Below are 25,611 nucleotides of genomic sequence, written 5' to 3' on the forward strand. Positions count from 1 at the left end.
AAACCACTACTTAAAAGGCACAAGAACATGTCAAGCCAGTAAGTCAGCCCCAACAAAGGCCTGAGCTGTTTGGAAGAAGTGTGGAGCGTGACCAGCTGCATGGATTAAAGAGAAGACCATTTTTACAGAAAGCCACCTGAGGCGGAAGAACATTGTAGCCGATTGCTTTATTGATACTGTATTACGAATGAAAAGTACAATAGGTGCATAATCCGGGCAGTTTGACTCTTGCATATTGAGTGCACACAAGTGAAATATTTCAAGATACATCAACACCCATTCCCCCCCCTTCCCTACTCCCTCCCCGCCATATAAAACTTGAGCAGACAATAATACATATGACAAAAAACAAGAACATTTTTTCTTTTTTTAAAAAACAACAAAAAATACAATTCTTCCCTTCATTTAGTGCAGAGGCAGCTAGGTCCATCACCAAAAGTCTGAGCCTTTGCAAACAGGCAGGATGAAGTGGATGAAGCTGTATATGGGCCAGTAAGACTGTGGAACCAGTTGGGGGAACCAGACTCCTTCCCTCAAGCGCTGTGGCTTTGCACCAGAGGTTGGAAGAAAACAGATCAGTATGTGTTTCAGCAATGTTTGTGTGTCCATTTTAACCCCCCCCCCAAAAAAACCCACCCCAGAACAAAACACTAGTTTGTAAACAACAAATGCCCCAAGAATCAGTTGTGTTACACCGATAAAGGTATTTTTACATCTAACTCCTAGCGGGTTGTGCTCAGACAGGCTTCTACTATGAAAAAAATAGCCATCCTTGATTTGGTTGCTCTTCATTTCCACGATTACGCTTGTAGTGGAAGAGCAACCTCACAAAAATCAGTTACACTTTTGCTCACTGCAACAGAAGGCTTGAAGACATCAATACCCATCAACCACTCATTCAAACATTACATGCCTTAGTACAGATTCTGTAGGTCTCTTGGGCCAGCAGGTTGTTGAACAGTGTTGTTAAGTTTAGTAGTTCCCAAGGCACCTGGGTGATTCGAACAAGCAACTGAGTGTTCCATCGGGCATACTCAACTATCCCGGTACGCGAACACATTTCCTTTGGTTGCATTGCCACTATTTTTGTATAAAGCAGGCAGACCAAGGCCTATGTATGTTTACTCGGAAGGAACCAAAGTATGCACACATAGGAGTGAAGCATTAAAGAGAGTGCATGCAAGCCTGGAGAAAGAAAGCCCAACAGCCAAGATGCTATATAAGTTTTGATCATGTTCGGGGAAAGTCTTGTCTATATAATACGCAGCTCTACTTCCTGTGCACAGTTTAGGTTTGGATCTAATTCAAAGAAATCCATGTGGGCACTCACTCAAAAAATATGCCTCTATAGAGTATACCGAGATTCTAAACTTCCTGGGATTTATTATCCTGGAATTTGGGCCTAACATGTTGACTGATCAGGCCCTGAATTTACATTTGCTTTGCTTTTTGAAAAGTTTTGGCAAAGTATGATAAAAAACGCTTAACTTTACCAGGTACTAAGGTAAATGATTATACAAAGTGGAGGGGGAAGAAATCAACTGCGAGGGGGACAGTGAACCAGCCTGCAAGACGCAAGTGTTCCAAAGCCAATTTATAAATGTACACTTTCCTTCTTGGAACATTTACATGTGCCCCTTCACTCAGTGCTGTCTGTTGAGACTCCTCGCCTCCCACCCACAAGTTGACAAGCACTTGAGCATGTATTAACTTTGTGGACATTCCACTGACTTGGACTAGTATGCCGTAAGCTCAAAGCATGCACGTACTTAACTGCTTTGCAGTATCCGGGCCTGCTTTGTTAAGAATATTACAGAACTCAGCCTAGACCATATATAAAATTCCCTTTGCTCTTTCCTCACTCTCGGGAAAAAAATGATCATCCCTATTCCCTCTGCCAAAGCATATATAGAAAGCTATAAAGGCAGCTTGATCATCTTTGAGTGACTATTTTACTTGTCACCTTAAAAAAAAAAACAAATCAAAGGGGGACATTTGGTAAAGAGCTTCTATGAAAGCTTCTGCATTGGAAACTTTTTTAAAAAACAAACAAACCCTCTTTTGTTTTCCCCACCCAACACCCCAAAACATTTTATCTGAGCTGTGTATTTCCCCGCTCCTTCGTAAATGATTAAGGAGCATATTTTTGTGGTTTGCAGTGCCATGGAAAACAAAAACAAAAATCCCCAAATGCTTCATGGCTCAAGATTGCAAGGTAACAATTTAAAAACTGATAACATTAAAAAAAAAACCTTACCCTTTCTTCAAAAAAAATTCAAGTAATCTTTATGTTCTTTAAATGTAGGTATATATATATAAGGCAAAGCAGGTACAGCACTGATAAGATGTTCCTCTTTCTCTATGCAATTTATATATGTGGCATTGCTCTTATGGTTCTAGATGAGCCAAGTGATTGACTATAGAACATTTTTTATACCACCTTCTCCATACCTCTCCAATTAAGCCTTGAGTTTTGAGCAGATAATTGGGTTTTAAAAGTTCCAATCAACTCTCTCCCGTCCCTCAGGTCCTATGAGGCAGTGAAGAACAACCCTTTCCCTCTGGAGTTTTTGCACTAACCCCTCCCCCCACAACTTCTCCCTCACTCTAGCAGGGAAAGGGGAAACTTGGTGCTTTAAGTGGTTGTTATTGCTGTCATTATGGGATGGCGCAAGAGAGCCTTCAGAAGAATTGCAGCTTCCCCTTTTGAAAGGGAAGAAGGAAGCAGAAACAGAAGCAAGATAAGGAGATGGTCGATTGTTTTGAGCTATTTCTCCTAATAAGGCTTGATTGGGCAACAACAAATCTATGTTCTTGCCAAACCTGATAGATGCGAAGAGTCACTTTCTGGAAAAAATGGCATTGCACCAGGAAGAAGATGGCAGAGGTGGCCAGAAAATAGATTTTAAAACACCTTGGTAGGAGGATGGTGACTCTCAGGCTGCAAAAGCCAAAAATGAGTCCTCTATGTACAATGATTGCTTCCATGGAACAGAATCAGGTAACTCACAAAGCACATGCATATGGCTTTGCACTTGGCATGCTCTGGGTATCAGGGAATGAGTGAAGGACTTAAGGGAAAAAATATTTTGATCTAAAATGCATATAGATGTATTATTGTGTTTCTGAATGTGCATGCATTTTGTGTATATGAGTGAAAGGCAATTAGCTCATATGGTCATGACCAAGCTATAATTCAGAAGAGAAAAAAAAAAGAACACACTTATCACACTTTCCTAAAACGAAAAGCTAAAAAAGTTCAAGTTCAGTAATCGAGATCTTGTCCTTCCCACCCCACCCTCTTCTAATTTTCTGGGTTTGTTTTCCCCTTTTCCAACTTACATTAGCACCATAACATTTAAACATTACAATCCCTCTTCAGTTACTACATACACACACATACACATACATACACACACACACAAATGGTCCCATTAAAAATAGTGCTTTTTCTGCCAAAAAAAGTTATATATAATATATATCTCATATAATTCAACTAAATCTGTGGCAAATGTGCAATGCAGACGCCTCCTCCATTAAAGTGAACTTAACGTTCACACACTCTCACTTCATCGGTGATTTTTAAAGGTGCAAGTACATTTGGAATTGTGTAATTTAAAAAAAGGTAGTGGGCCTCATCATTTCTTCCCTGGCTTTTAAAACGTAGAAAAAAATGAAGAAGTCTCAAACACATACTGTAGACTTGTGATTTCCAAAGGGAAAAAAAACCTAGTGGGGTGAAAATGAGGCCAAAATTTTAAACCTTCTGATATTCCACTCCAACCCCCCCCCACCCCAACTTCACTTTTATTGTCAATACAGACATAAACTGGGCTTCTTTCAATATCATTATTTTCTCTTTCTCTGTCTTCATTGGTTGGAAAATAGACTGACAGGCAGTGGCCCAATATTAAATAGTTCAAGTGCCTTAACTGTCCCTTTTAAGTAAAGGCTGAGAATACTGGGTAGGAAAGGAACAAGAACCAGCAAACAAAAAATACTTAAAAGACAATGCCACAGAAATGTTGCTGCTGCCACCGCCAACGTTGTAATCCTGTTTCTCTTTCTATGTCAGTTGTTTGGTGTTAATGGTGCCCCTTGTGGTTACTCCTTGGTGTGAAAGGGCATCTGCTCTCACCCCTCCCCCTTGGTTTGGGAGAGAGAAAAGGGTGAGGCCAGGCCTAGGAAATAAAAAATAAAGAGTCCATTTTGGAAATTGTTCATCACAGTTCACTTCTGGCTGCCCAGTGTTTCTGAGGTGGTGGTTTGCGCAACAAGAGGCTTCTGGGTAGGCAGGACAATCAAGGGGCGATGGATCTTTGACTCCTCAGACTCTTGCAGTCCTTCAGTTTGCCATCGATACCGGCGGGCTCGGTGGATGTTGGGAATCCCTCTCTGAAGGCGCTGTGAACCTTTCTTCTGCCATATGTCATATTTTGAGTACCTGGCATGAGAGGGCTTTTGAAATGGATCCTTAAAGGAAAGCAAGAGGGGGAGAAATGGAAGTGGAACATCAGTATGCTGAGACCATGAAACAGAGATATCCACAGTTTAAATTCACCATAAAAATGTCACCCCGCTCAATAGCAGCTACAGTCGTACCTTGGTTCTTGAACAGAATGCGTTCCGCAGGTCCATTCGGCTCCTGGAACTGTTCGAAAACCAAGGCACAGTTTCCGATTGGCTGCAGGAGCGTCCTGCAGCCCATTGGAAGCCACACCAGACGCTCGGCTTCCAAAAATCGTTCAAAAACCAGAACACTCACTTCTGGTTTTCGATCATTTGGGAGCTGAACCGTACAAGTTCCAAGGTGTTCAGCAACCAAAGCATGACTGTACTTTTTGATTGGTACCCACTGGGCCAAAAAGACTGGCAACCTTTGGAAGAGAGTGTGAGTGGCTGGCACCCTGAACAGGAGAACTCCACATTCGGAAGGCTGCTCACTGACAGTAAAAATCATGTGCATTTTTGTTTAGAAAAAAAAGCCCTGCTATCTTTATGGTGTATATAAAGTAGGAACACTGATATACACATTTGCTTTATATTGCTCTTCTTTCCCACTCCCAGCAATTTCTCGATCTGCTTGTGTGTAAGACATTATCTGCACCTCATGCAGAGATAAAACTGTTTTGCTGTAACTGCAAAAAGCAGCAGATGCTAAAGATACGGGTTCCTGGTTGTCCAATGCTAAAATGCCTCCTGTCTTCAGATAGCATCTTCACTTACCTTGTTCAGTGCTGGTAAGGCTACGAGAGAAGACGACGAGAGATCACGCTCCGATTTGACAGATTTTGCGCAGTAAGTTTCCAAAAGATTAAGATCGCAGCTCCGGAAACAGCACTCCTCTACTATGCCACGGTTGAGCCTTCCTCTGTTTCTGCCCACAGGCCTACCTGTAATAGCAGAAATGCCACCTTAAAGTTAGAAAACAAATTAAGAGCATTTATTTATTTATTTGCACAGGGCACATTTTTAAAAAGCAACCCTAACCCTGAAAAGACAGCAACAAATCCACCACTACATCCCAAGATCCGGCACTTCATGCCAGCCAAGGCAGAAGTTGTAAATGGTTGGGTGTTTGTTTGTTTTTGCTACACTAGGTTCAGGCTGGCATGGCTATGGCTCCTTGGGGAGCAGGATCTGCAGGGCTTTGGATACAGCAGTTCAAAAGCCACTGGTGTTCTTCCTCCAAGCATCCCATTCTGGCACTTTCTACTGCCTACTACCAATGAGAACCCCCAGTAGTAGCTTTGCATCAAGCTGTGCAAAGCTGTGGACTCTGCCACAGAGACACCCCCCTCCATTGGTAGTACTCCTCTCCACTGACAGAGGCTGGCTATGCACCATCCTGCCCCTTCTCCCCAGTCATCAGCCTGGGGTGCGTGTTGTGCCCTTGGTTAGCTAAGACAGAAAGGAAGGGAAAGGGGACCAGGGTGCTAATCTTTTGTTGTTGTTGTTGTTGTTGTTGTTGTTGTTCTTTAAGACTGGCGACACCCAAGTGGTTCACAAAAATATTTATTTATGAACCACTTTGTGCCCTGAGGCCATCAGGGCCAGAGCAGTGTACAAAAGAATGCTACAGACAACCCTACATTTTATAGCAAAGTATTGGCATGCCATAATAGTGTGGGGAGCTGCAACACACACACAAAAATGGCTTATTCTCAACCAGTCCTATGCAACTTCAACTCTGCAATGGCTGCTCATCAAGAACTCACTGAACCTCTTTTTGCTTCCTGCCAGGAGGAGGAGGAGGAGGAGGAGGAGGAGGAGGAGGAGGAAGAAGAAGAAGAAGAAGAAGAAGAAGAAGAAGAAGAAGAAGAAGAAGAAGAAGAAGAAGAAGAAGAAGAAGAAGAAGAAGAAGAAGCAGCAGCAGCAGCAGCAGCAGCAGCAGCAGCAGCAGCGGTGGCTCTCAGAGTCCATGGGCTGCATTTAACTTGCTCGGTGCAAGTCTGTTCTTAAGTAGCCAAATATCAGAGTGGCCCCCAAGAGACTGCGATCTACTCAGAGTTATAAGCTATCAGTGATCTACCCCATTTTGGGGGGTTCAGGTCAAAGTTGCTGAGCTTCTTTGGGGGCAGCCAGTGATCTACCGGTGATCTATCACACAGACATCCAGTGATCTACCGGTAGATCACAATCTATCTGTTGGACGTGCCTGATCTACATAATGAACAATGGGGGTGGGGTGGGGAATAAAGATCCACATCAGGATCTCCTGCCCCTGTGGATTCTGCCGTCTGAGGCAGTGGCTCACCTTGCCTCATGGGCGAGATAGTCCTGAGGAAAAAACCCTTTCCTTGCTCGTCTCTGGGCGCTTTCGGGCTGTGTATGTGTTCCCTTTAACTCTGCAGCCAGTGAGCTCACTCTGCTGGTTTGTGAAGCTGTGTACAGTACATATGACACCAGACACCAGTCACACCTGTCCTGTAATTTCTTGAGAAATACTGCATTTTGATGTGTTTCCCTCCAAACCAGCTTCAATGGGATTTGAAAACAGAAGCCATTGGAAGACATTTATGCCCATTCTCTGCTCATTTGTGTGGACAGAGAGCAGGTGATTTGGAAACACATTCCACCATACTGATATGTAGACGATGTGCCAATGTGATTTGAAAGACAGCAAGGGAAAATGACCTTGCTGGAATTTTGGCTGCTAATGGATACGCAACTTTCAGTGTTCCAGGAAACAAGATCCTTTCATTTTAATGTACAGTACTTTGCATCAACATGCTAGAGTTAAGTGTCTCTTTGCTATCCTGAAGCATGCTCAATTCTGTGTCCACTGCTCTGCAGGTCAAAATATAATGTGCATCATGGTGTTTCATGAGAAATTCCAGTATGCTTTCTATTACGGGTGTTTGTTTCTGTCTTCCTGGCCTGAAATGAATTAACTTTTCTATATCTGTCATCTGCTATTTTCTCTTTCATGGTTACTGCCAAATATTTCCTAGGATAGGCCACATTATCCAATTATCCTGTTAAATAATTGGACAGGGATTTGACTGTCCAAAATTCAGTATATCCTTCCATTCAATGCAAGACTCCCACCCCAATAAAACGCGGGGGGGGGGGGGAGAGCGAGCAAGGATATTCTATATCAAAACTATCTCTGCACACCATGAATGAAAGCAATGCGCTTCTAGTGAAAAAAACAAAAAACAAATAGTGCTGGTTAGTTTGAGCATTCATTCCAGAATGCAGTCATGTATACACACTGTCAGGCGGTGAGTTTCCCAACAGCTTAGTCTGTGATGCAAGAGTCACATGCAGACAACTGTGAGATTCTGCTACTAACTAGAGAAGATGAAACAAAGCAAGTCTATAGCACGAGTACACAGTAATAAAAGTACTTGGCAATCAAATATACAACTCTCGAGTGTTCAAAGCACACTTGCACCAGTTCATCAATCCTCACAGCTGCCCTGTAAGGTAGGCCAGCATTGTCATCCCCACATTGCTGACTCCTTGAGGCTGAGAGAACTCCTCCTTTAAAGCTACCTTGCTGCCAAAATGAGATCTGACCCTGGGCAGTTTTTGCTCCACAGCTTAGGCACTAACCCACCCTGCCAGCTCACATCGGAGAGTAGGTGGCTGTCTTCCTTTAAATTGTCCCTTCTCCTTTCGGTTGACTCTCCTTCAGTACGAAGGCTGCTTTTCTTATTGGAGAGGTGTTACGGGGGCCCCATACAGAAGGAGGTCCCCCAGCCAGAGATCACTCAGGCTCAATCTGGCTGACTTTCAGCAATAAGCTATATTTGGTCCATTCACTGTCATGCAATCCTTTGAGCTTCCTCTCAGGAAAAGACCCAGGAGGTCACATTCAACAGCACATAGAGCCTCTGCATCCTGCACCCACACAGCAGCAGACGACAGACATGGATCACAGTGGCTAGACACTAATTTGTTGCAGAATCAGAGCCCCCCTTGCCTTCTTGGGGTTTTTTGTTTGCCCCCCCCCAAAAAAAACAGGAATCGCAACCAGCCTGTGTTGTGTTTGCAATGTTGTTTGGGATCCTATTGCAAATGCACATGTGCGTACCAAGGAAGAAGTGGCCTGTGTATATGCCTGCATATAGAGACTTATGTGCCACACTTCAGAGTAATTGTAAGATCCAGCAAAACCTGTGCCCACTTTTCCCGCACGCCCCCTAACCACCACTTCTGGCTGATCAATCAAGCACCAAGTCAAGCGGAAGAAGACTTTGGGTGTAAACAATCCTCTCTTCCCCTGTCAAAGGAATGTGGGCACCAACAAGTGGGCCTTTGTCAGATGGCTGGGCAGCAGACATTGTTCCAAACCCCTCCCCCAAAATAGCTTCTCTCCCCCCTCCCTATTTTTCCTAGTATTATTCTGCAGGACGCAGAGAGAGAGAGAGAGAATGTGCTTTGTCAGCATAAGTGGCTGGAAAGAGCTAAATTCTTATCAGCTGTTGGGAAGGAAGAAACAGGAGCTGTTGTTTACAGAAATCAGACGCCTTTTCTGTCCTAGCCCATGAAGGAAGATTCAGGTCTCTTACCAATTTTTGAGAGGGATTTAATTTTTTGGGAGGGAGTGGAGAGGAATCCCCTCAGAGCTAAAATAATTTATTCCACTGTTAGCCACTGTTCCACACGCCACACTGGGCTCCTTATCGGGAAAAGGTGGGATATATCATACATACATACATACATACATACATACATACATACATACATACATACAACTGATGTTGGTATATGGAAGCAACAAGAGCTGTTCCTTCTGCAGCATCTCCCTTCATACATTTTTGCAGCAGTTTAAGTGACTAGTTTTGCAAACATTGCGCAAAACAAATACTAATTAGGCTTCTTGTTGAGTATCTGCTTCCTAGCCCTACCCAGAGAGTATTTTTAGCTCTCTAGCCCCTCTCTCCAGCGCCCCCACCCCCCACTAAGAAAGAAATGGTACTTAAAACATCTGAGAGCCAAACTCTCTTAGGGCTCAGTGCAAGCCTGACTTCAATAGGACTATGATGAATTGCCTCAGCTGGGCTCCTGACCTTTGGGGCCTTCGGACATAGTGGTAGATTAAAGAGCCTAAAAAGCAACTTCCCTTCTGAAAATGTTTTCAGAAGAGACTTCAGACCACCTACTACAACATGGGAAGTAGGGGGAGGACATCTTTTGATGCCAGACAAGACAATGAGCCATGCAGTATTCTTGCTATACAGACTCTGGTAGAGGCGATGCTTCCTGTCTAGTTTATGGCAGCAAACACTGGCAGGTCTTCCTGTGCTGAAGTGCTCCAAGTTACCCTCTGTTCTCCTACTGCAGCAGAACACTTGGACCTCACTGACGAGCACTCTAATTTTCTGTATCCTTGACCACCTCCCCTCACCTTGCCAAAAAAGCTTGTCATTTCTATGATGATAACTCTAGAATGAATTATACCCAGTTATTAAGTGAGGGATCCATGTCCTGGAACTCAGATTCAGTTCCAAGAGTTCTGTCTTGGGAACATATGAAGCAACTGGAACATATGAAGCTTCTGGTTATGTGCTGAGCATGCTTCCCTCACCGCTTTGCAACCAGAACGCAGCATCACATCTAGGCTTAAAAGGCAAGGTGTCCCAATCAAAGTGGGTGGGCTTGTAGGCAAGCTTTGAGCTCAGTCACTGATCTTTTAAAATGTCAACCACTAGCTCCAATCCATGTACTTATAAAATGCAATGCGCGTGCACACACACACACACACACACACACACACACACACACACATATATATATATAAAGGTAAAGGGACCCCTGACCATTAGGTCCAGTCGTGACAGATTCTGGGGTTGCGCGCTCATCTCGCATTATTGGCCGAGGGAGCCGGCGTATAGCTTCCAGGTCATGTGGCCAGCATGACAAAGCCGCTTCTGGCAAACCAGAGCAGCACATGGAAACGCCGTTTACCTTCCCGCTGTAGCGGTTCCTATTTATCTACTTGCATTTTGACGTGCTTTCGAACTGCTAGGTTGGCAGTTCATATATATGTAATATGAGGCTTTGTGGGCTAAGTGTGGCCAGTGTGTGAAAGGGGCTCTATGCACAGACTGATGTACTAATATACCATGGAGGGGCACTCTCAGTGTTTCCAATATCGTTTTCATCATTCCCAGTGCACCAAGAATGCCACAGAAGCATAGAGGTGCAGAAGAATGCAACACAACCGGATTCCCACATGGCAACACATTTTTTAAAATCCTCTGCATCCCTAAAAAACAAAATGCTTTACAGTGGCCAGTTTCTCATCATTCACAAGGGTGAATGATATAAGCAGCACAGCACATTGGTGCTCTGAGAGATAAGCCAACCTATACCAAAGGAACACTTCCACAGACCCCATCATCTTGTGGGCTGGGGAGAATTGTCCTTGGGCAAGAAAACTCCTTGCTCGCTAAAGACTTCTCATTGGTAAATTAGGTGATGGTTTCAAAAGTAATGTTTCAGGGATGGCATTGTTATTGTTGGATTTTATGTGGCTACCCATCAATCTAAGTTTCTGGTGCTAGTGGGTACTCTTTGCTGGGTAAAGAGTTCAACTTTGGCCGAATTCAAGGCAAAACTCTTCTGAAACCAGGTAAACTGTGCTTTTGCTCAAATATAGCTCTGACTCAAAATGGTGCAGGGATCTAATCTCAGATAACCCCAGTCCCATTTTAGAAGAAGAGTTTGGATTTGATATCCCGCTCAAAGCGGCTTACATTCTCCTTTCCCTTCCTCTCCCACAACAAACACTCTGTGAGGTGAGTGTGGCTGAGAGACTTCAGAGAAGTGTGACTAGCCCAAGGTCACCCAGCAGCTGCATGTGGAGAAGCGGAGACTCGAACCCGGTTCCCCAGATTACGAGTCTACCGCTCTTAACCACACCACCACACTGGGTTAAGCAGTTTAGCTGCAGCATCCCCCCCCCAAAGGCATAAAATGTGATGGGATTAGACTTCATGTCTCACAGAACTTCTGCCTCTCCAGTCAACAGCAAAGCAATAAAGCTCAATAAAGCAGGGCATCACCAGCAGCAACACTGCCAGTGGTAAACAATGAGCGGGGATGGAATTGCTTCTCATTTGTTTTATTGGATTTATATACAGTGGTACCTCAGGTTACAAACACTTCGGGTTACAAACGCTTCAGGTTACAGATTCCACTAACCCGGAAGTAGTACCTCGGGTTAACAACTTTACCTCAGGTTGAGAACAGAAATTGCAGCACGAGGCCCTATTAGCTAAACTGGTAGCTCAGGTTAAGAACAGTTTCGGGTTAAGAACGGACCTCCAGGACGAATTAAGTTCTTAACCCTAGGTACTACTGTACCACCTTTCTGCCAAGGCAGCTAAGGCCATTTACAACCTTAAAACACTAAAACAAACATATGATGTAAAATATAGAGTGACTCCAGAGATAGATTTAAGGGAGCGCAACTGATTCAGTTGCACTGGGCACAGAGCTTTGGGGGTGCTACCATTATGTTGCCCAATGGTCAACCAGGAGCCCATTGTCTATATGCTCCCTGGCTTGATCTCCCTCGCTTCTGTCTTCCCTCAGGACACCTAGGTCTTCAGCAATCAAGGGAAGGAAGGGCCTTTTACAGACCCATGAGCTGTAAGAGAAAAATGAGTGCAGGACAGCTGGAGAACTAATAGTACAAGCCTATTCAAAAGTAAATCCCACCAAGTTTAATGAGGCTTAGTCCCAGGTCAGTGGGCAAAGGATTTCAACTTTTACATTTTATTCACACACATCACACCACACCACAGTTATGAGGGAAAGACTTGTAACGCACATATGATGAATGCAGGTTCATTAGTGTCACACTGCCCAGTAATAGGAAGATAGCACTGGCCTACCTTATAGGGCTTCTTTTGAGGATTTTTGAGATGGTATTTCATGTATATGTTTTCAAAACTTGAAATACACCACATAAAAACGTCAACAAAAGCAATGCATAAAGAATATACTTACTGAAGTAAAAACCCCGGTCTCCACAGACAAACTGCAGTGTGTCCACCAGCTCTCCCCCACAGAGGGTTTCAGGAGCACCATATGCAGAAACAGAATCCACTGTGTAGGCCAGGAAGGTGAGGGCAAGCAGCAGTATCCTCCTGGAGGTGCACATCTTCTGCACCTAAGAGACACATGTTCAAAGGCATTAAGAATGGCTACAGAACGGTCCCTTCTATATTATCCAAACAGCTATAAAATGCTGAAAACGGAATACAGTAGCAAAATAAATGTGTATGTGTGTGTGTCTTTGTTCTTTTTTTTATATTCAGAAAACCAAAGCAATCCCAACAAAGCATAGGTAATTAATATTGTATAATCTATATTAGTATTAACTCTGCAATCCATACTAATCATTTGCCTCAGGCTTTTCCCACCATACCTTTCCCCAAATTGAGTTCTTCAAGTGCAAAGGAAGAAATGACACCTTGCCTTGCTTTGAGAGTTAATTAATTTTGAGCTCAGGTCCTGAGCATCAAATTGCCACAAGTGACTTTCCAGTGAGATAATGGCCTCCCCGATTGTCAGCTAAAAAGCAACACCTCTATATTGAGCATAGAGAGAGCGATCTCTAGGTGGGAAAGGGGATGCCTCCCTCAGCTCTTGCAGTTCTCTGCGGATGGCCTATCAGGAGTCAAATGTAACAGACAGGATTGGCAATAGGGATGGAGAGACACACACCAAGAACAACAAGGATAGGGCAATACATAAACAGTTCACATTACAAATACCAAAAACAGGGATGGGGAACCTGCAGTTCTCCAGATGTTGCTAGAATACTGACTCCCATCAGCCCAGCCACCAGGGTGATGGGAGTTGGAGTCCAACAACATCTAGTCACAGGTTCCACATTCCTGCCATAAAACATAGAATCATAGAGTTGGAAGAGACCACAAGGGCCACCCAGTCCAACCCCCTGCCAAGCAGGAAACACCATCAAAGCATTCTTGACATATGCCTGTCAAGCCTCGGCTCAAAGACCACCAAAGAAGGAGACTCCACCACACTCCTTTGTAGCAAATTCCACTGCCGAACAGCTCTTACTGTCAGGAGTGGAATACGTTGAAGAAACCAACATAACAAAGCTCATTGCAGCCACTTCGGTTCACCTTGTAAAAACTGAAGCCAGGCAATGAACATGTTTAGTTGTTTCACTGAAGGGCTCATGGCAGGGCCCCCAAGTCCAGATTCAAGGCAGGCCCCGTCTCCACTCTACATTTAAAGCAGTATCTATATCCTGGGGTGTGTAGTTTGTTAAGGGTGCAGCAAGTTGTTAGGAGACCCCGATTTCCCTCATAGAGCTACCATTTCCAGTGTACCCTGGAAAGAGGGAAGCTCTGTGAGGGGAATAGGGGTCTTCCATCAACTCTCAGCACCCTTAACAAACACCTTGGAACTCATACGTTTCGGCTCCCCAACGATTGAAAACCGGAAGTGAGTGTTCTGGTTTTCGAGCGATTTTCGGAAGCCAAATGTCCGGTGCAGCTTCCAATTGGTTGTAGGACACTCCTGCAACCAATCAGAAGCCACGCTTTAGTTTTCAAACAGTTTTGGGAATCAAACGGACTCCTGGATAAAACCAAAGTACGACTGTACTCTTCTCAGGATTATTTGGGGAAAGCCATGACTGTTTCAAGTGGCCTGATACTGCTTTCAATGTATAGTTCAGATGGGGCCCCAGCTAGGATAGACTGCTACCTGCATTTCCAAACAAGAGTGTAAAAGCTTGACAGGGTCTAGACCAGGGGTCCCCAAACTAAGACCCTGGAGCCGGATGCGGCCCAATCGCCTTCTAAGTCCGGCCCGTGGGTGGTCCGGGAATCAGCATGTTTTTACATGAGTAGAATGTGTCCTTTTATTTAAAATTCATCTCTGGGTTATTTGTGGGGCCTGCCTGGTGTTTTTACATGAGTAAAATGTGTCCTTTTAGTTAAAATGCATATCTGGGTTATTTGTGGGGCATAGGAATTCGTTCATTTTTTTTTTCAAAATATAGTCCGGCCCCCCACAAGGTCTGAGGGACAGTGGACCGCCCCCCTGCTGAAAAAGTTTGCTGACCCCTGGTCTAGACCCTGTGGTACACCATACTATAAATATTTGGCTTCCCCCCCCCCAAAAAAAGGCCACAAGTTTCTATGCCAAAAATAAAGGTACTAAAAAAATGAAATATAATTCGTGCCATATAATGACTTTAGAGTCTACTGGTGAGATATACAAATAAGCAATAACAATATATTGCACCATATCAATAAAATACAAGTATATAATTGCACAAAACAACCGTATTATGATAATAACTGCACCAATCAAATGTGTTATGAATATCATGATTCACCAAGCATGTGTCAACTGATAAAAGTCTTTAGTGGCATACAAGTAAAGAGGGGCATCTCTTTACTTTTGAGCAGGAGCTCTAAAGGGTGTAATTATATTTGTGGCATGCTGCAAAAAGTTATTTTGTACAGTTTTTTTTAAAAAAAATCTGTTGCTCTTTTAAAGTACAGCAACACCTGGTAAAAACCAATTCAACAACAGCTTGTCCTCAAACAATACTTGGTCACCTATAACACCACACTGCTCCTCCTGTTCAGTGAAACCAGGGCACATTCTTTGTCAATCGTAAGTTTCAAAAGTATTTTGACCTATTAATTTATCAAATATAGCATCCCTAATTGCTAGACTGTTGCTCTGGACAACTTTAAACCAGACTTAACACTGCCTTCAGAGACAGCATTGCCATTCTTTGGAAAGCCTAGCTAACGTATGGTCATCATTCACAACAGCACAAGGCAGACAGGGTGACCTTTCGTAGAGTTGGAATGAATCCCACCAGTGATCTAGTTCAATCTATTCCTGGCTTAGCCCCAAGCTTTCTAATGTGACCCTAGACAGAGTCCAATGCCAGCTTTCTATCCATTAATCCATACTACCTATCCCGGATTACCAACTTTCTAGTAACTTACAGTCTACTCAGTCCCCAGTGGAGGAGTCCCACAACACAGATGCAGGGAAATAATAATTGCTGTCCTAGGCAGTGTACAACACAGTGATGGCCCAAAGGTAGTTTGGTATATTATTTCAAAACAATTTGAATTGGTCTTGAATCAAGTGTCGTTTCATGAGATTTACCTTGGAATTAAAAAGCTTAAAATGCTTTCCCCTTTATACCCAGAATAATGATATTAATATTACCATTATTAATAGACTGGTGTGTGCATCAGCTTGTAGGTCATGAAATCTATTAATGAAAGCAGTGTCTCTGTCCAAAGTATTTTAGGATCACACAACTAAGCTCCTTGAGGGATAAATATATTTGTGATTTATTTTGGTACAGAATGTTAACCTTTGCAGTTCCCCTATTTTGCCTCCAATATAGTCTGGAAGCAGCACAATGAAATAATAGTTTAATGCGTGCATGCTACCAACATCTTCTGCCTCTGTTAATGGTTAGCACTGCACTGAGTCTAAACCAACACCACCTATCAGTTTACAACACATGGTGATTTGATTTTCCTTCATTATTAGAGAGCTGCTGTGATTTGGCATGCGGTACTGCATGCAAGCATCTGTGTGGCTAAGTGGCCTCTCTAAGTGGTTTTTGTAAACAGAGAGAGGCTCAGCTTGCTCAAAGCAATTGGTCCAGATCAATGGTATAGATTTAGCCTGTCCTATATTAATTCTGGAAGGTGCAAGTTTTGCAGACGATCCAGGCTTCTAAACAAAGAAATAACCACAACAACCAGTAACAAGGTGTTTGCAATGCACTATTTCAGCGTTTTGTTATAATCACCCATATTACAGGTATGTTTACTGTTACCCCCTCCCCCTTCTAGGGATTCCGCCTTTCTTAAAGAAAATAAAGGAGATATTGTTGCAAGTAAAGATCTGTGAGCAGGATCTCCTGTGTTGTGATTGTAGCTGTGGAATAGGGGGAGGATGTTAACTGTGCTGCCAGGGAAGAGAGGGCTTAGGTCTCTGCCATTTTCCTGGTTAAGAACAACCCAATCTGCATCACAGGGCATGTAAGTGCAGCCATCACCAAGGACAGGAGTTCAAATCCTGAGCGTGGCGGTGGGTGCCACAGGTGGGAAGCCAACAAGTGAACTGGCCCAAACTCAGAGGCTGAGTAGAGGCGGAAATTCTGCCACGTGGTCCCAAACGTCCCAGTGAGCTACAAGTAAGTGACCTGTGCTCCCTAGCCCTACCTAGGCTGCATCAGATGAAGCAAAAGTCCCGCCAGCCTACCTGGCCTCATCTTGCAGGCCGCATGTGTCGGCCGCAGTGCTGTGTTCCGTTTGCTAAGCTGGGTTAAGGACAACCAGCTCCCGGTTAACTTCTGCCTCATGTTGTTAGTTTAACCACCTTGTCATTGACCCTGGGTCACAGTCAGTCGCCCACAAGCGGTTGCTTAATTCTGACAAACTGGCTAAACAAGTATGTGTGTGTTTTCTAGGAAGCCTCAGGCCTGGAATCCGCGCCTGAAGTTCACAAGTTATTTGGGAGGTGGGAAGGCATCTCTGCAGACATACATTGTAACCAAGCAGCCTGGTCTATTAGTCAAAAGACTTTTAGCCGATAGACTACAGTATTAGCCAATAACACAGAGGGATTCTTTCAAGCCTAACTTTGGGAGAAGGAAAGACCCAGTGGGCACCAATGAAGACCTCTGGGCTCACCTGCAGGCACCACTCTGACCATCCCCCGCTCTATTCCTCCACTCTATGGGGGCATTGCAACGACAGGAGGTAGGTGATGTGGCTCTTCAAATGGCTCGGCATGTCAACTCATAACAATATCTTGGCAAAACTCAGAGATAACGGCATAGAAAAATGCAAGTGGGGAGAGATGCAAACCCAGATGAAGCAGCTATTTCACCCCCACTTCCTCACTTCTCACCACACATTCTGTCTGCTAGCTTATCTCCACCTTTCTCTTGAAGTGGAAGTCAATGGTACTTTTAAATGAGCAGCCAGAGAACTCTTCCATGGTTCTAGATGGCCATATAACGAACTTTCCACTCTATCCTTTGATCCCATTATTAAACTATTCTCTGCCGCCCAAGCCACAGCCCAGGAGCTAATGCAGGCACCTTGAGAGGAGGAAGCAACTGTTTTGTCATCAGCAGCAGTAATTTCAGATAATGTTCAGACTGAAATTAGAATGGCTTCCCCTCACCACAGAACCGATCCATTTTCTATTTGAATAGAATTCCCACTTCCTCGCAGGAGATGCATCCCTTCCTCCCCTTAGGCAGAAAGTGAACAAACAAGCTACACTTACATTATTCTCTTGCTGGTGGTTTCTGTTAGGAGAGCCATTTCTGAAGCATCCTGAAATAAACGCTGCGCAAAGGGGAGTATGGTACTTGTACTGTAACCTAAGCCAGCACCAAAATGGATGCCCTGAATGATCCCATCCTGTGATCTCTCTCCTCCCACATTTAAATGCTGGCTTTTCAGAGACAACTCAGCAATGTTCACCTTGGGCAGATCTCCTACCCTCCCCCCCCCACTTCCCTTCTTCACCATCAGAGGCCAATGTAATAGGAGACCAGGCTGAGAACAGCAAGGGAGCAAAAAAACACCCTTGTTTCCAGGGTGCTGAACTCCCTGCTCTTCCCCATCCCTAGGTGAATCTTCTGCAAACAACCTTGCATCTTTGTGTTTACTTCACAGGAGTCCAGAGACAATGGGACTGCAGATAACAGGGGCTTAGTAGCAGACTTAAGAGCCAGTGTTGCCATGTGGCCTGCTTGCTGCCAAGCTCTCCTGCTCCTCCCAACAACAACATGCAGACCCTGTGGATTTCTACAAGTTGCTGGGACTCTATCGTCCATCAGTACCACCAGCCAGCATGGCCAACGATTAGGGATGCTGAGTGATGTAGGATGCCAGGTTATCCACCCCTGCCCCTAAGCACTCAGGCCAGAACCCACACTCCACTCCCTTGGCTGTTTCAGGGAGCAGGTTGGAATCAGGTTAGGCACCTTGGTAAGGGATCAGCATCAAAGGCAAATGGCCACAGCTTGTCAAATGCCTCAGATATTTCCAACCTTGTCCGGGCTGACAAAAGGTGGAAATCAACACAGTTAAGTTCTCTCCTGTGTGCCTGAGACCACCCTCAGGGAGGGCATGGGGAGAGAGCAGCACAGGCCACATGGGAACATTCCTCAGTAGTACCTGGGTCTCAGAGCAGCTTAATGGTTCTACGTGCCAAGCGATCTATAAAATTCACAGTGCAAACCAATACCAGTCCACTCAGAAATAAAGCCCATTAGGTTCCATGGGTCTTATTCCCAACAAAGTGGGTACAGGACCTATATTACTAGCTGTGCATGCCAAAATAACACGTCCCTTTGCTTTAAACGAAACAAAGTGGTGCAAAGGGGGGCTGTTTGCCTCATGATTGGTAACACTAATACATTCATTTCATTTTAAAATGTAGCAAATGCTCATAAAAGCCCCAACTTTTCTTTTACAGTTATAATTCAGATATATTCAAGAGCTGACTTGCTGAATCTTGCATTTGAGATTGTCCCCCACAATTGAATTCCACCCCCCTGTTAATATTATACTGGGGTTGTATAATATTAAGGGGCCTACTTAATGTCACGGGCCAGAGAGTGAGTTGTGCCAATTTCCTATAAAGCCATTGGTGGGAGGGTTTAAAAATCACAGGATATGCTGGTGGGAAGAGGATGCTTCAGTTATCAGCTGTTTTTTCTCCTGGTAGAGGTACTTCAGGTTCAGCTGGGAGGAAATGGAAGAAGCTTCTTTTTGGGGGGAGAACATAGGTGGAGAAAAGATTCTCTAGCTTCCCATTGTTTGCCTACAGGTGTTTCTCAACCTTTTTAGAGAACAGCTTCTTAGAGAACAGCAATGGCAACCTGCTCCTGTCACATTGGCCTGCGACAGTTACATCTAGTTGCCCCTTAACTCTTGTATGTACCTAGATGATCTTAATTGGTTAGGTGCACACAGGAACTTCAACAAAATGTTGTAGTGCAGGCTGTTCCTGTTTGGATTTCCAGCCTTTCCATTCCAAGTCCCCTATAATTTATCTATTTATTTTAAATTCTGGTTTAGCTACATAAGGAACAGCACTTGAATAACTGAATTCCCCGTTATAGTGTGTGTGTGTGTGTGTGTGTGTGTGTGTGTGTGTGTGTGTTTCTGTGTCTGTTTCTGTGTGTATATACACACACTGCCGGTACAGGAAATAACCTTTCCATGTGTTACAGTAAAAAAGCCAGCTTTGAAACAGAAGTTCATTAGCATGGTAACGATAAAAATAAGAGGCATAGAGATGTTAACTTTTATTAAGTATCCCTGGATTTCAGTATGTTGGAGTGTGGTATGATAAAGCTCCACAGCAAAGCCACATACCCCAAAAGCATAATATCAGAAATTAGAGGTCTAATTTATGTCTGCTGCTTCCATTGGACACTTCTATTCTAGCTTACACATAGCTGTTTTCCTTGTCACCAGCATCCCAAGTCATAATAGCCTCCAGACAAGCTGGCATGGATGTTATGGTGGTTTCAGGTCATAAATGCCAGGTCTTTTCAGGTCATAGATGCCATAAATTATCAATGCAGGCATATGTGAATACCTATCAGAAGAGGCATCCCCCCCCTCCTTTCTCACACAGGAGGGAAAGCCGCTTCTGAGATGGTGCCTACATGTGTGCAACCTCTATTTTGGCATTAAGCAGCATAGAAATTAATAAATCAACATCAAAATAAAATAAAACAAGTCAAGAAGTCATGCTGTTAACTGACCAACATTTCTCCAAGTGACAGCTCTACTAGGAAGGTCTGTGGACTGATTTGCAAGGCTGCTTTAAGTTGGCTTCACCTGAGCTGACTTCACTGGTTAAGGGTGGGAGACAGAGGGCCATCTGTCATGGATGCTTTAGTTTAGATTCCTGCATTGCATGGGGTTGGGCTAGATGACCCTTGGGGTCCCTTCCAACACTACAATTAGAAGATTCTATGAACTGTGGCCCTCCAGCTGTTGCCCTTGAGCCTCAGCCATCAGGACCAAATGGTTAGGGCTTGAGGTCCAGCAACAGCAAGCGGGCCACAAGGCACCTCCCGTTCCTGATATAAGTACTATCTGGAGGGCCTTCAAAATGCCGTTTTAAAAAAAGGTGAAAGCAGGTAGTACTGGAAGAACACAGATTAAGTGTTGGGGGTTGGCTCTCCCCTTCACCAACACAAGCTACATATAGGTTTTCATTCATTTATATGTAACTCGGTCCTCCCTTCCAACCTCTCTCTCACATACCCCTGTAGAACCAAAACAAACTTCAGCCACCAGAGTCTGATGAGAATAAGTTGTATTCATAGAATCTTAGAATTGTAGAGTTGGAAGGGATCCCAAGGGTCATCTAGTCCAACCCCTTGCAATGCAGAAATCACAGCTAAATGGATGGATGCTCAAAGTTGTTCCACTGAAATTAATGAGCATGTCTGACTTGAGTCCATTTGTACTCTTGTTAAACTGGGGTCACATCCAAGACATGCCTCTGAAATTCTTTGGTTTTCCACCAAAGAATCCCGGAAACTCTAGTTTGTTAAGGGTGCTAAGAACTGTAGCTCTGGGAGGGGTATCCTACAGTTCCCAGGGTTCTTGGGGAGAAGCCATTAAATGTATGGCATGGATGTGACCTTAGTTGGACATAGCCAGTCTTCAGTGCATCTTTTCAGGTGGTCCTTTGCTTTAAGACAAGATAGTGAGGAAGGGGACTCAGCTAGCAGAAAGCTCCCCCTTCAGCCTCCTGTGCCACAAAGCAACATCATATCCAGGCACCAAGCCCCAATCTGTGTACATTTACCACTGAAATAAGAGTATTGCTTGAACTTTGGTGTTCAGTGGGGGGGGGGATTTAGTACATTAAATAAAAACAGGAACAATCTTGCTTTCTAAAGGCATCTGGCAGGAGACAGGAAAAGGGAGATTTTAAAAGTCAGTCTTCACCCAGGTGACTGATCAGTTTCAGTTGCTCAGGTTCACAACTTTATTTCCCCTTTCCTTTTCTGCATTTGCTTCCAAAACCTGAAGACAATAAGAAAAGGGGGGGTACGTCTCTCCCTTGCAAGCAAAGTCCATGGTGAGCTGGAGTTGACTGGCACACAATTTGCCCCCAAACAGATTTCTAATTGGCTCCATTTCCTGGCAATTCATAGCTAACCCTCCCAAGCCCTGCATGAAGACAAAATTCCCGCCTGTTGAAAGCTTCTTGTTTCACAGCCGCCTCCACCTCCTCCTCACTTCACCCCTTGACGAAGCAGACTCTTGCCTAGAAAACGTCTTGGCACAATAAGACAGCCAGTCTAAAAGCCGCCACAGCACAGAATTTCAAGATACTGTAGTAACAGCAAGTTAAAGCACACAAGTCATTCCCCCCCACCTCCGCCCCTACTCCCCGCAGGCAATGCCTCTGTTGTACCCATTCCACAGACAGCTTAAGAAAATATTTGCACCATAAAAGATGAGTGCTTTTTGGCTGCCTGAGACGGCACTGTAAACTCCCCTTGATCTCCCCTTGAGCTGCTGTAGATCACTCAACAGGTCAGAAAGAACTATTCTAGTAACAGCCTTCTGTGCAAACCCCAGGTAAACAGCTTTTCACTTTAAAGAAAGTTGCAGAGAAGATGTCTCTTTCTGCAGAAGCTACGTTGCACGTTCCCCAATAAAGATCTGGATATTAGCAAAGGGAAGCCCCTTTTCCTCACACACCCCTCAACTCGTCTCCCCCCGAGACAGTATTTTGTGCCATGGGCTAAAATCTCTTGGTGTAAAAGAAAAAGAAGAGGGGAAAAACCCGAAACCTGAACAACTGTTGACAAACACTAGTGGTGCTGAAGTGGAGCATGAGTTGTAAACAGTCGCCTACAGTAGTGCAGAGTGAAGCGCCAGCCGCAAGGTCTGAAGCATCGCTCTCTTCTCTCCCTACGACTATCTCAGCTAAAACCACCAATGCAAACCTTCCCCCGCCCACTCCTCCTTCCTCCTTTCCTTCTTTTTAAACACTCAGCATTCTAAGCCACAGATTAGGAACCCTGTCAGCGTACTCCTGGCTGAAAGCGGTTCAGACACATCTGCTGGTACAGTTATGTTGAAAACTACAGTTTCCTCAGGTCACCCAAATCCCTCCAGCTCAGCAGAGTGCTAAAACCTTTCCAAGTTTCTCAAAAACAATTACTTCTGGGGAAAGCAGTTGGAAGAAAAGGAAAGGAAAAGGAGAGGGAATAACAACAAGAATAATCTATACAAAGTAGAAGGCCATGTGCCAGCAGTTAACTCGGTCAGTTTTGGGCTTCATTTTCCAGTTTTCTCTCCCCCCACCCCCTCCTTCTCAGTGTTTTCATCCCTCAGAGACCCAACATGCTGTAGGTTTTTTTTAAGAAGTGAATTTAACTGCCAGGACCAAGGAACTGTGTGTTCTTCATACAAAATGCACAAATCTTCAAACACTCCCCCACACCTCTAAGCAGCTTGAGAAAAGCAGGAAATAATTTTATTATAATAATACCAGTAATAATAATAGCGCGACTTAGTGTTCCGTCCAGCAAACAAGTACATGACCTGACATGTCCCTGTGCACAGAGTTGTAATCCAGATCTCCAAATCACAAGTAGGAGGACTTACGCCTAACTTCATCTAGACACTTCTCCACGGGCAAAATACAAAGGGCACCTTCGGTTCTCCACCCAGAAGGTCCACATACAACCTGAGGACTACCGGCTATTTACTTTCAATGAAGTATAAATGCAATTAAGACCTTTGACATGGAAAAATATTCCTAGGTTGCTTTTTAAAAAGTAACGGTAATAATGACAAAGGGCAGAAAACGAGGCGCACAGCTTTTGCAAAACAATTTCTGGCCAGCAGCAACACCTCCATTCATAAAAGTGACGAAGGAGTGGAGGGGTTGCCGCCAGTCTCCTTTGACAGATCTGACTCTCCGTTGTGTATTGCGCAGCCCGCGCCTTCAAGTGAGATTTACCAGCCCCTTCCCCGTGAAATTGCCTCCCGTTTTCATCGCTCTGGGTATTAAGAGTCCTGCAGCCCCCAGCCCCTACAGCGCAGGAATGTTCCCGGAGCTGGACGCTTGCAAAAGCTGGAAGAGTGCAAACCTTTGCAAGGAGTCCAAAACAGGGGACTCTGACCCATCCCTCGGGGTCCCTCTAGCGTCACCAGGCCAATATTGCAGAACGGGGGTCTTAGGGGGTTTGTTTTTCCTGACTGCTCCGCTAACCCGAAGTCTGCCCACCGAAAGTTGTGTGTGTTTGTGCGGTATGGTTTCAAAACAAAAAAAAAGTATGCAAACTCTCGCTCCGTGCAGCCGGTCCCCTTTGCACCGCGACTTTTCTGCAAAACGCTTGCACAGCCGTTGCGAGAAGAAGAAAACCGCCTCACCAGAAAAAAAAAAGGTGTGCAAGGCGGCGGGGCGGGGAGACGGACCGCACAACTCCGAGGCAGAGTGCGCAAAGTTGTGGGTGGCCAAGGAGCCAAGGACTTGGAAAAGTGCTCGCGTCCCTCTCGGGAGCCGAGCGCAGAAACTTTTGTGCTTCTTCTCCAAGACGGGCTCCCCATCCCCGGCCGGACTCCAGCTATTGGCTTCTCTTTTTCTGCAATCGGTGTGTCCTTCGGTGAACTCGAGAGCCCACGGAGCGACGGGGGAGAGCGAGAGAAAGAGACGGAGCGCGCAAAAATAAAATATAAAAGAGCGTCCCAGGGGAAAAAAATGCACGAAAGTGGCAGCTTTGCTCTCGGGGAGAGCTGCTATTCCGAGATGCTGCTGCTGCTCTGCCCTCCGCGCCCTGCACCCTTCCCGCTCGCTGCCCTCCGTCCGCCCGGTCGCTATGCAAACGCGAGATAAGTCTCGGCTGGTTTGCTTTTCCCCTTACCTTTGAACTGCCACAGCTGCTGCTGCTGCTGCCGCCGCTCTCAACTTCTTGCGTGCAGATTTGGAACAAGGCTGGGTGGCTGTAGCATTCATCCATGTGGTTCCTCTGCTCTCTTGACATCGTGTGGCTGCTTTGCTGGGTTCTCTGGCTGTATTTGGTATAGCAAGTCCCTTTTTTAAAAGAGAAATCTCTGTCTGTCTGCATATATTTAAGAGGTTTCCTTCCCCTCACCGCCACCTCTCTCTCTCTCTCTCTCTCTCTCTCTCTTTGTCTGCCTTTGCTGCCTCTTTGCGTGGGTCTGGTTTCCAGAGGCAGCGCTGGTGGGGCTTCCCAGTAGCAGCTAGAGCCTCAATTAACTGCTCCACAGCTGAGGAGACAGACTGAGAGCGCTCACTGTCCTTTCTTTTATACACCCATCCAATGGGCATGCTCAAACTTCCAGCCATCAAGGTAGCAGCCAATAAAATTGCAGAGGTTATCTAACCCCTCTCATTCGCCCCCCTCCTTTCTTAACCTCCTCCCTTTTAATTTTTTTAAGCTCTCCTGAGACTCCCATTTGGAAGACAAAAAAAAAAGTTCCAATAGTATGGTTAGGGGCTCTTACTTCATGGAGAGTATTCCTCGTCCTCCCCCCCTCACAGAAAAGAAGTGGGTTTGCTTGCATGCATGCAACATAGATATATAGATATATAGATATATATTTCTTTGGTGAACTAAATAAATGCTATTGGGATTGAGAGATGTCAGCACCTTCAGGCTACCCAATGTTTAACAATGATTTGCCTTTCATCTCACTGATTGAATTAATCCTCCTTTTTAATGTAATCAGAGCTCAGGTCAAGGAAAGATCTCTGCAGTCACACTGATCTCGTTAATCAATGACTATTGCTCACCTATCACTTCTTGTTTATCAGTGGCTATTGCCCACCTAAATTGTATATGTAAGTGCAGCTAAAGAAAGGCCCTGCCAACTTGCTCTGGGGAAGGGAGACCTCAATATCTTACTCAAAATCACTACCCTAGGAAGAGAGGGTGCAATGTTGAGGGGATCTACTTCTCCCAAGTGCACCTCAATTTCTATAGGAGAAAAGGCAGACCCAAGGGGTGATCTTGGGCACTGCCATACCCACCCACCAACTTCTCAATCCCCTACCGGAGGCTCTCAAGGTGTTTCCTCTATGGGAGAT

The 25,611-nt window shown here is 44.7% G+C and overlaps 1 protein-coding gene across 2 annotated transcripts; it reads right to left on the reverse strand.

Moving 5' to 3' along the window:
- Positions 1-371: 371 nt before the first annotated feature.
- On the reverse strand, positions 372-24,805 carry IGF2 (insulin like growth factor 2). Of its 2 annotated transcripts, none has more exons than XM_035121058.3 (4): positions 24,425-24,803; positions 12,469-12,631; positions 5,227-5,393; positions 372-4,473 (listed from the first exon to the last, which is right to left on the reverse strand). In XM_035121058.3, exons 1-4 carry the CDS (start codon positions 24,626-24,628, stop codon positions 4,231-4,233), a joined length of 777 nt encoding a protein of 258 aa, XP_034976949.2. In that variant the 5' UTR covers positions 24,629-24,803; the 3' UTR covers positions 372-4,230. The 2 variants fall into 2 exon arrangements, with proteins under 2 accessions (XP_034976949.2, XP_088522454.1); XM_088666328.1 differs by having other exon boundaries at positions 3,813-4,473; positions 5,227-5,414; positions 24,425-24,805.
- Positions 24,806-25,611: the final 806 nt, after the last annotated feature.

Source organism: Zootoca vivipara, chromosome 1 (genome assembly GCF_965207765.1).
Source record: "Zootoca vivipara chromosome 1, rZooViv2.hap1.1, whole genome shotgun sequence".
Lineage (NCBI taxonomy): Eukaryota > Metazoa > Chordata > Lepidosauria > Squamata > Lacertidae > Zootoca > Zootoca vivipara.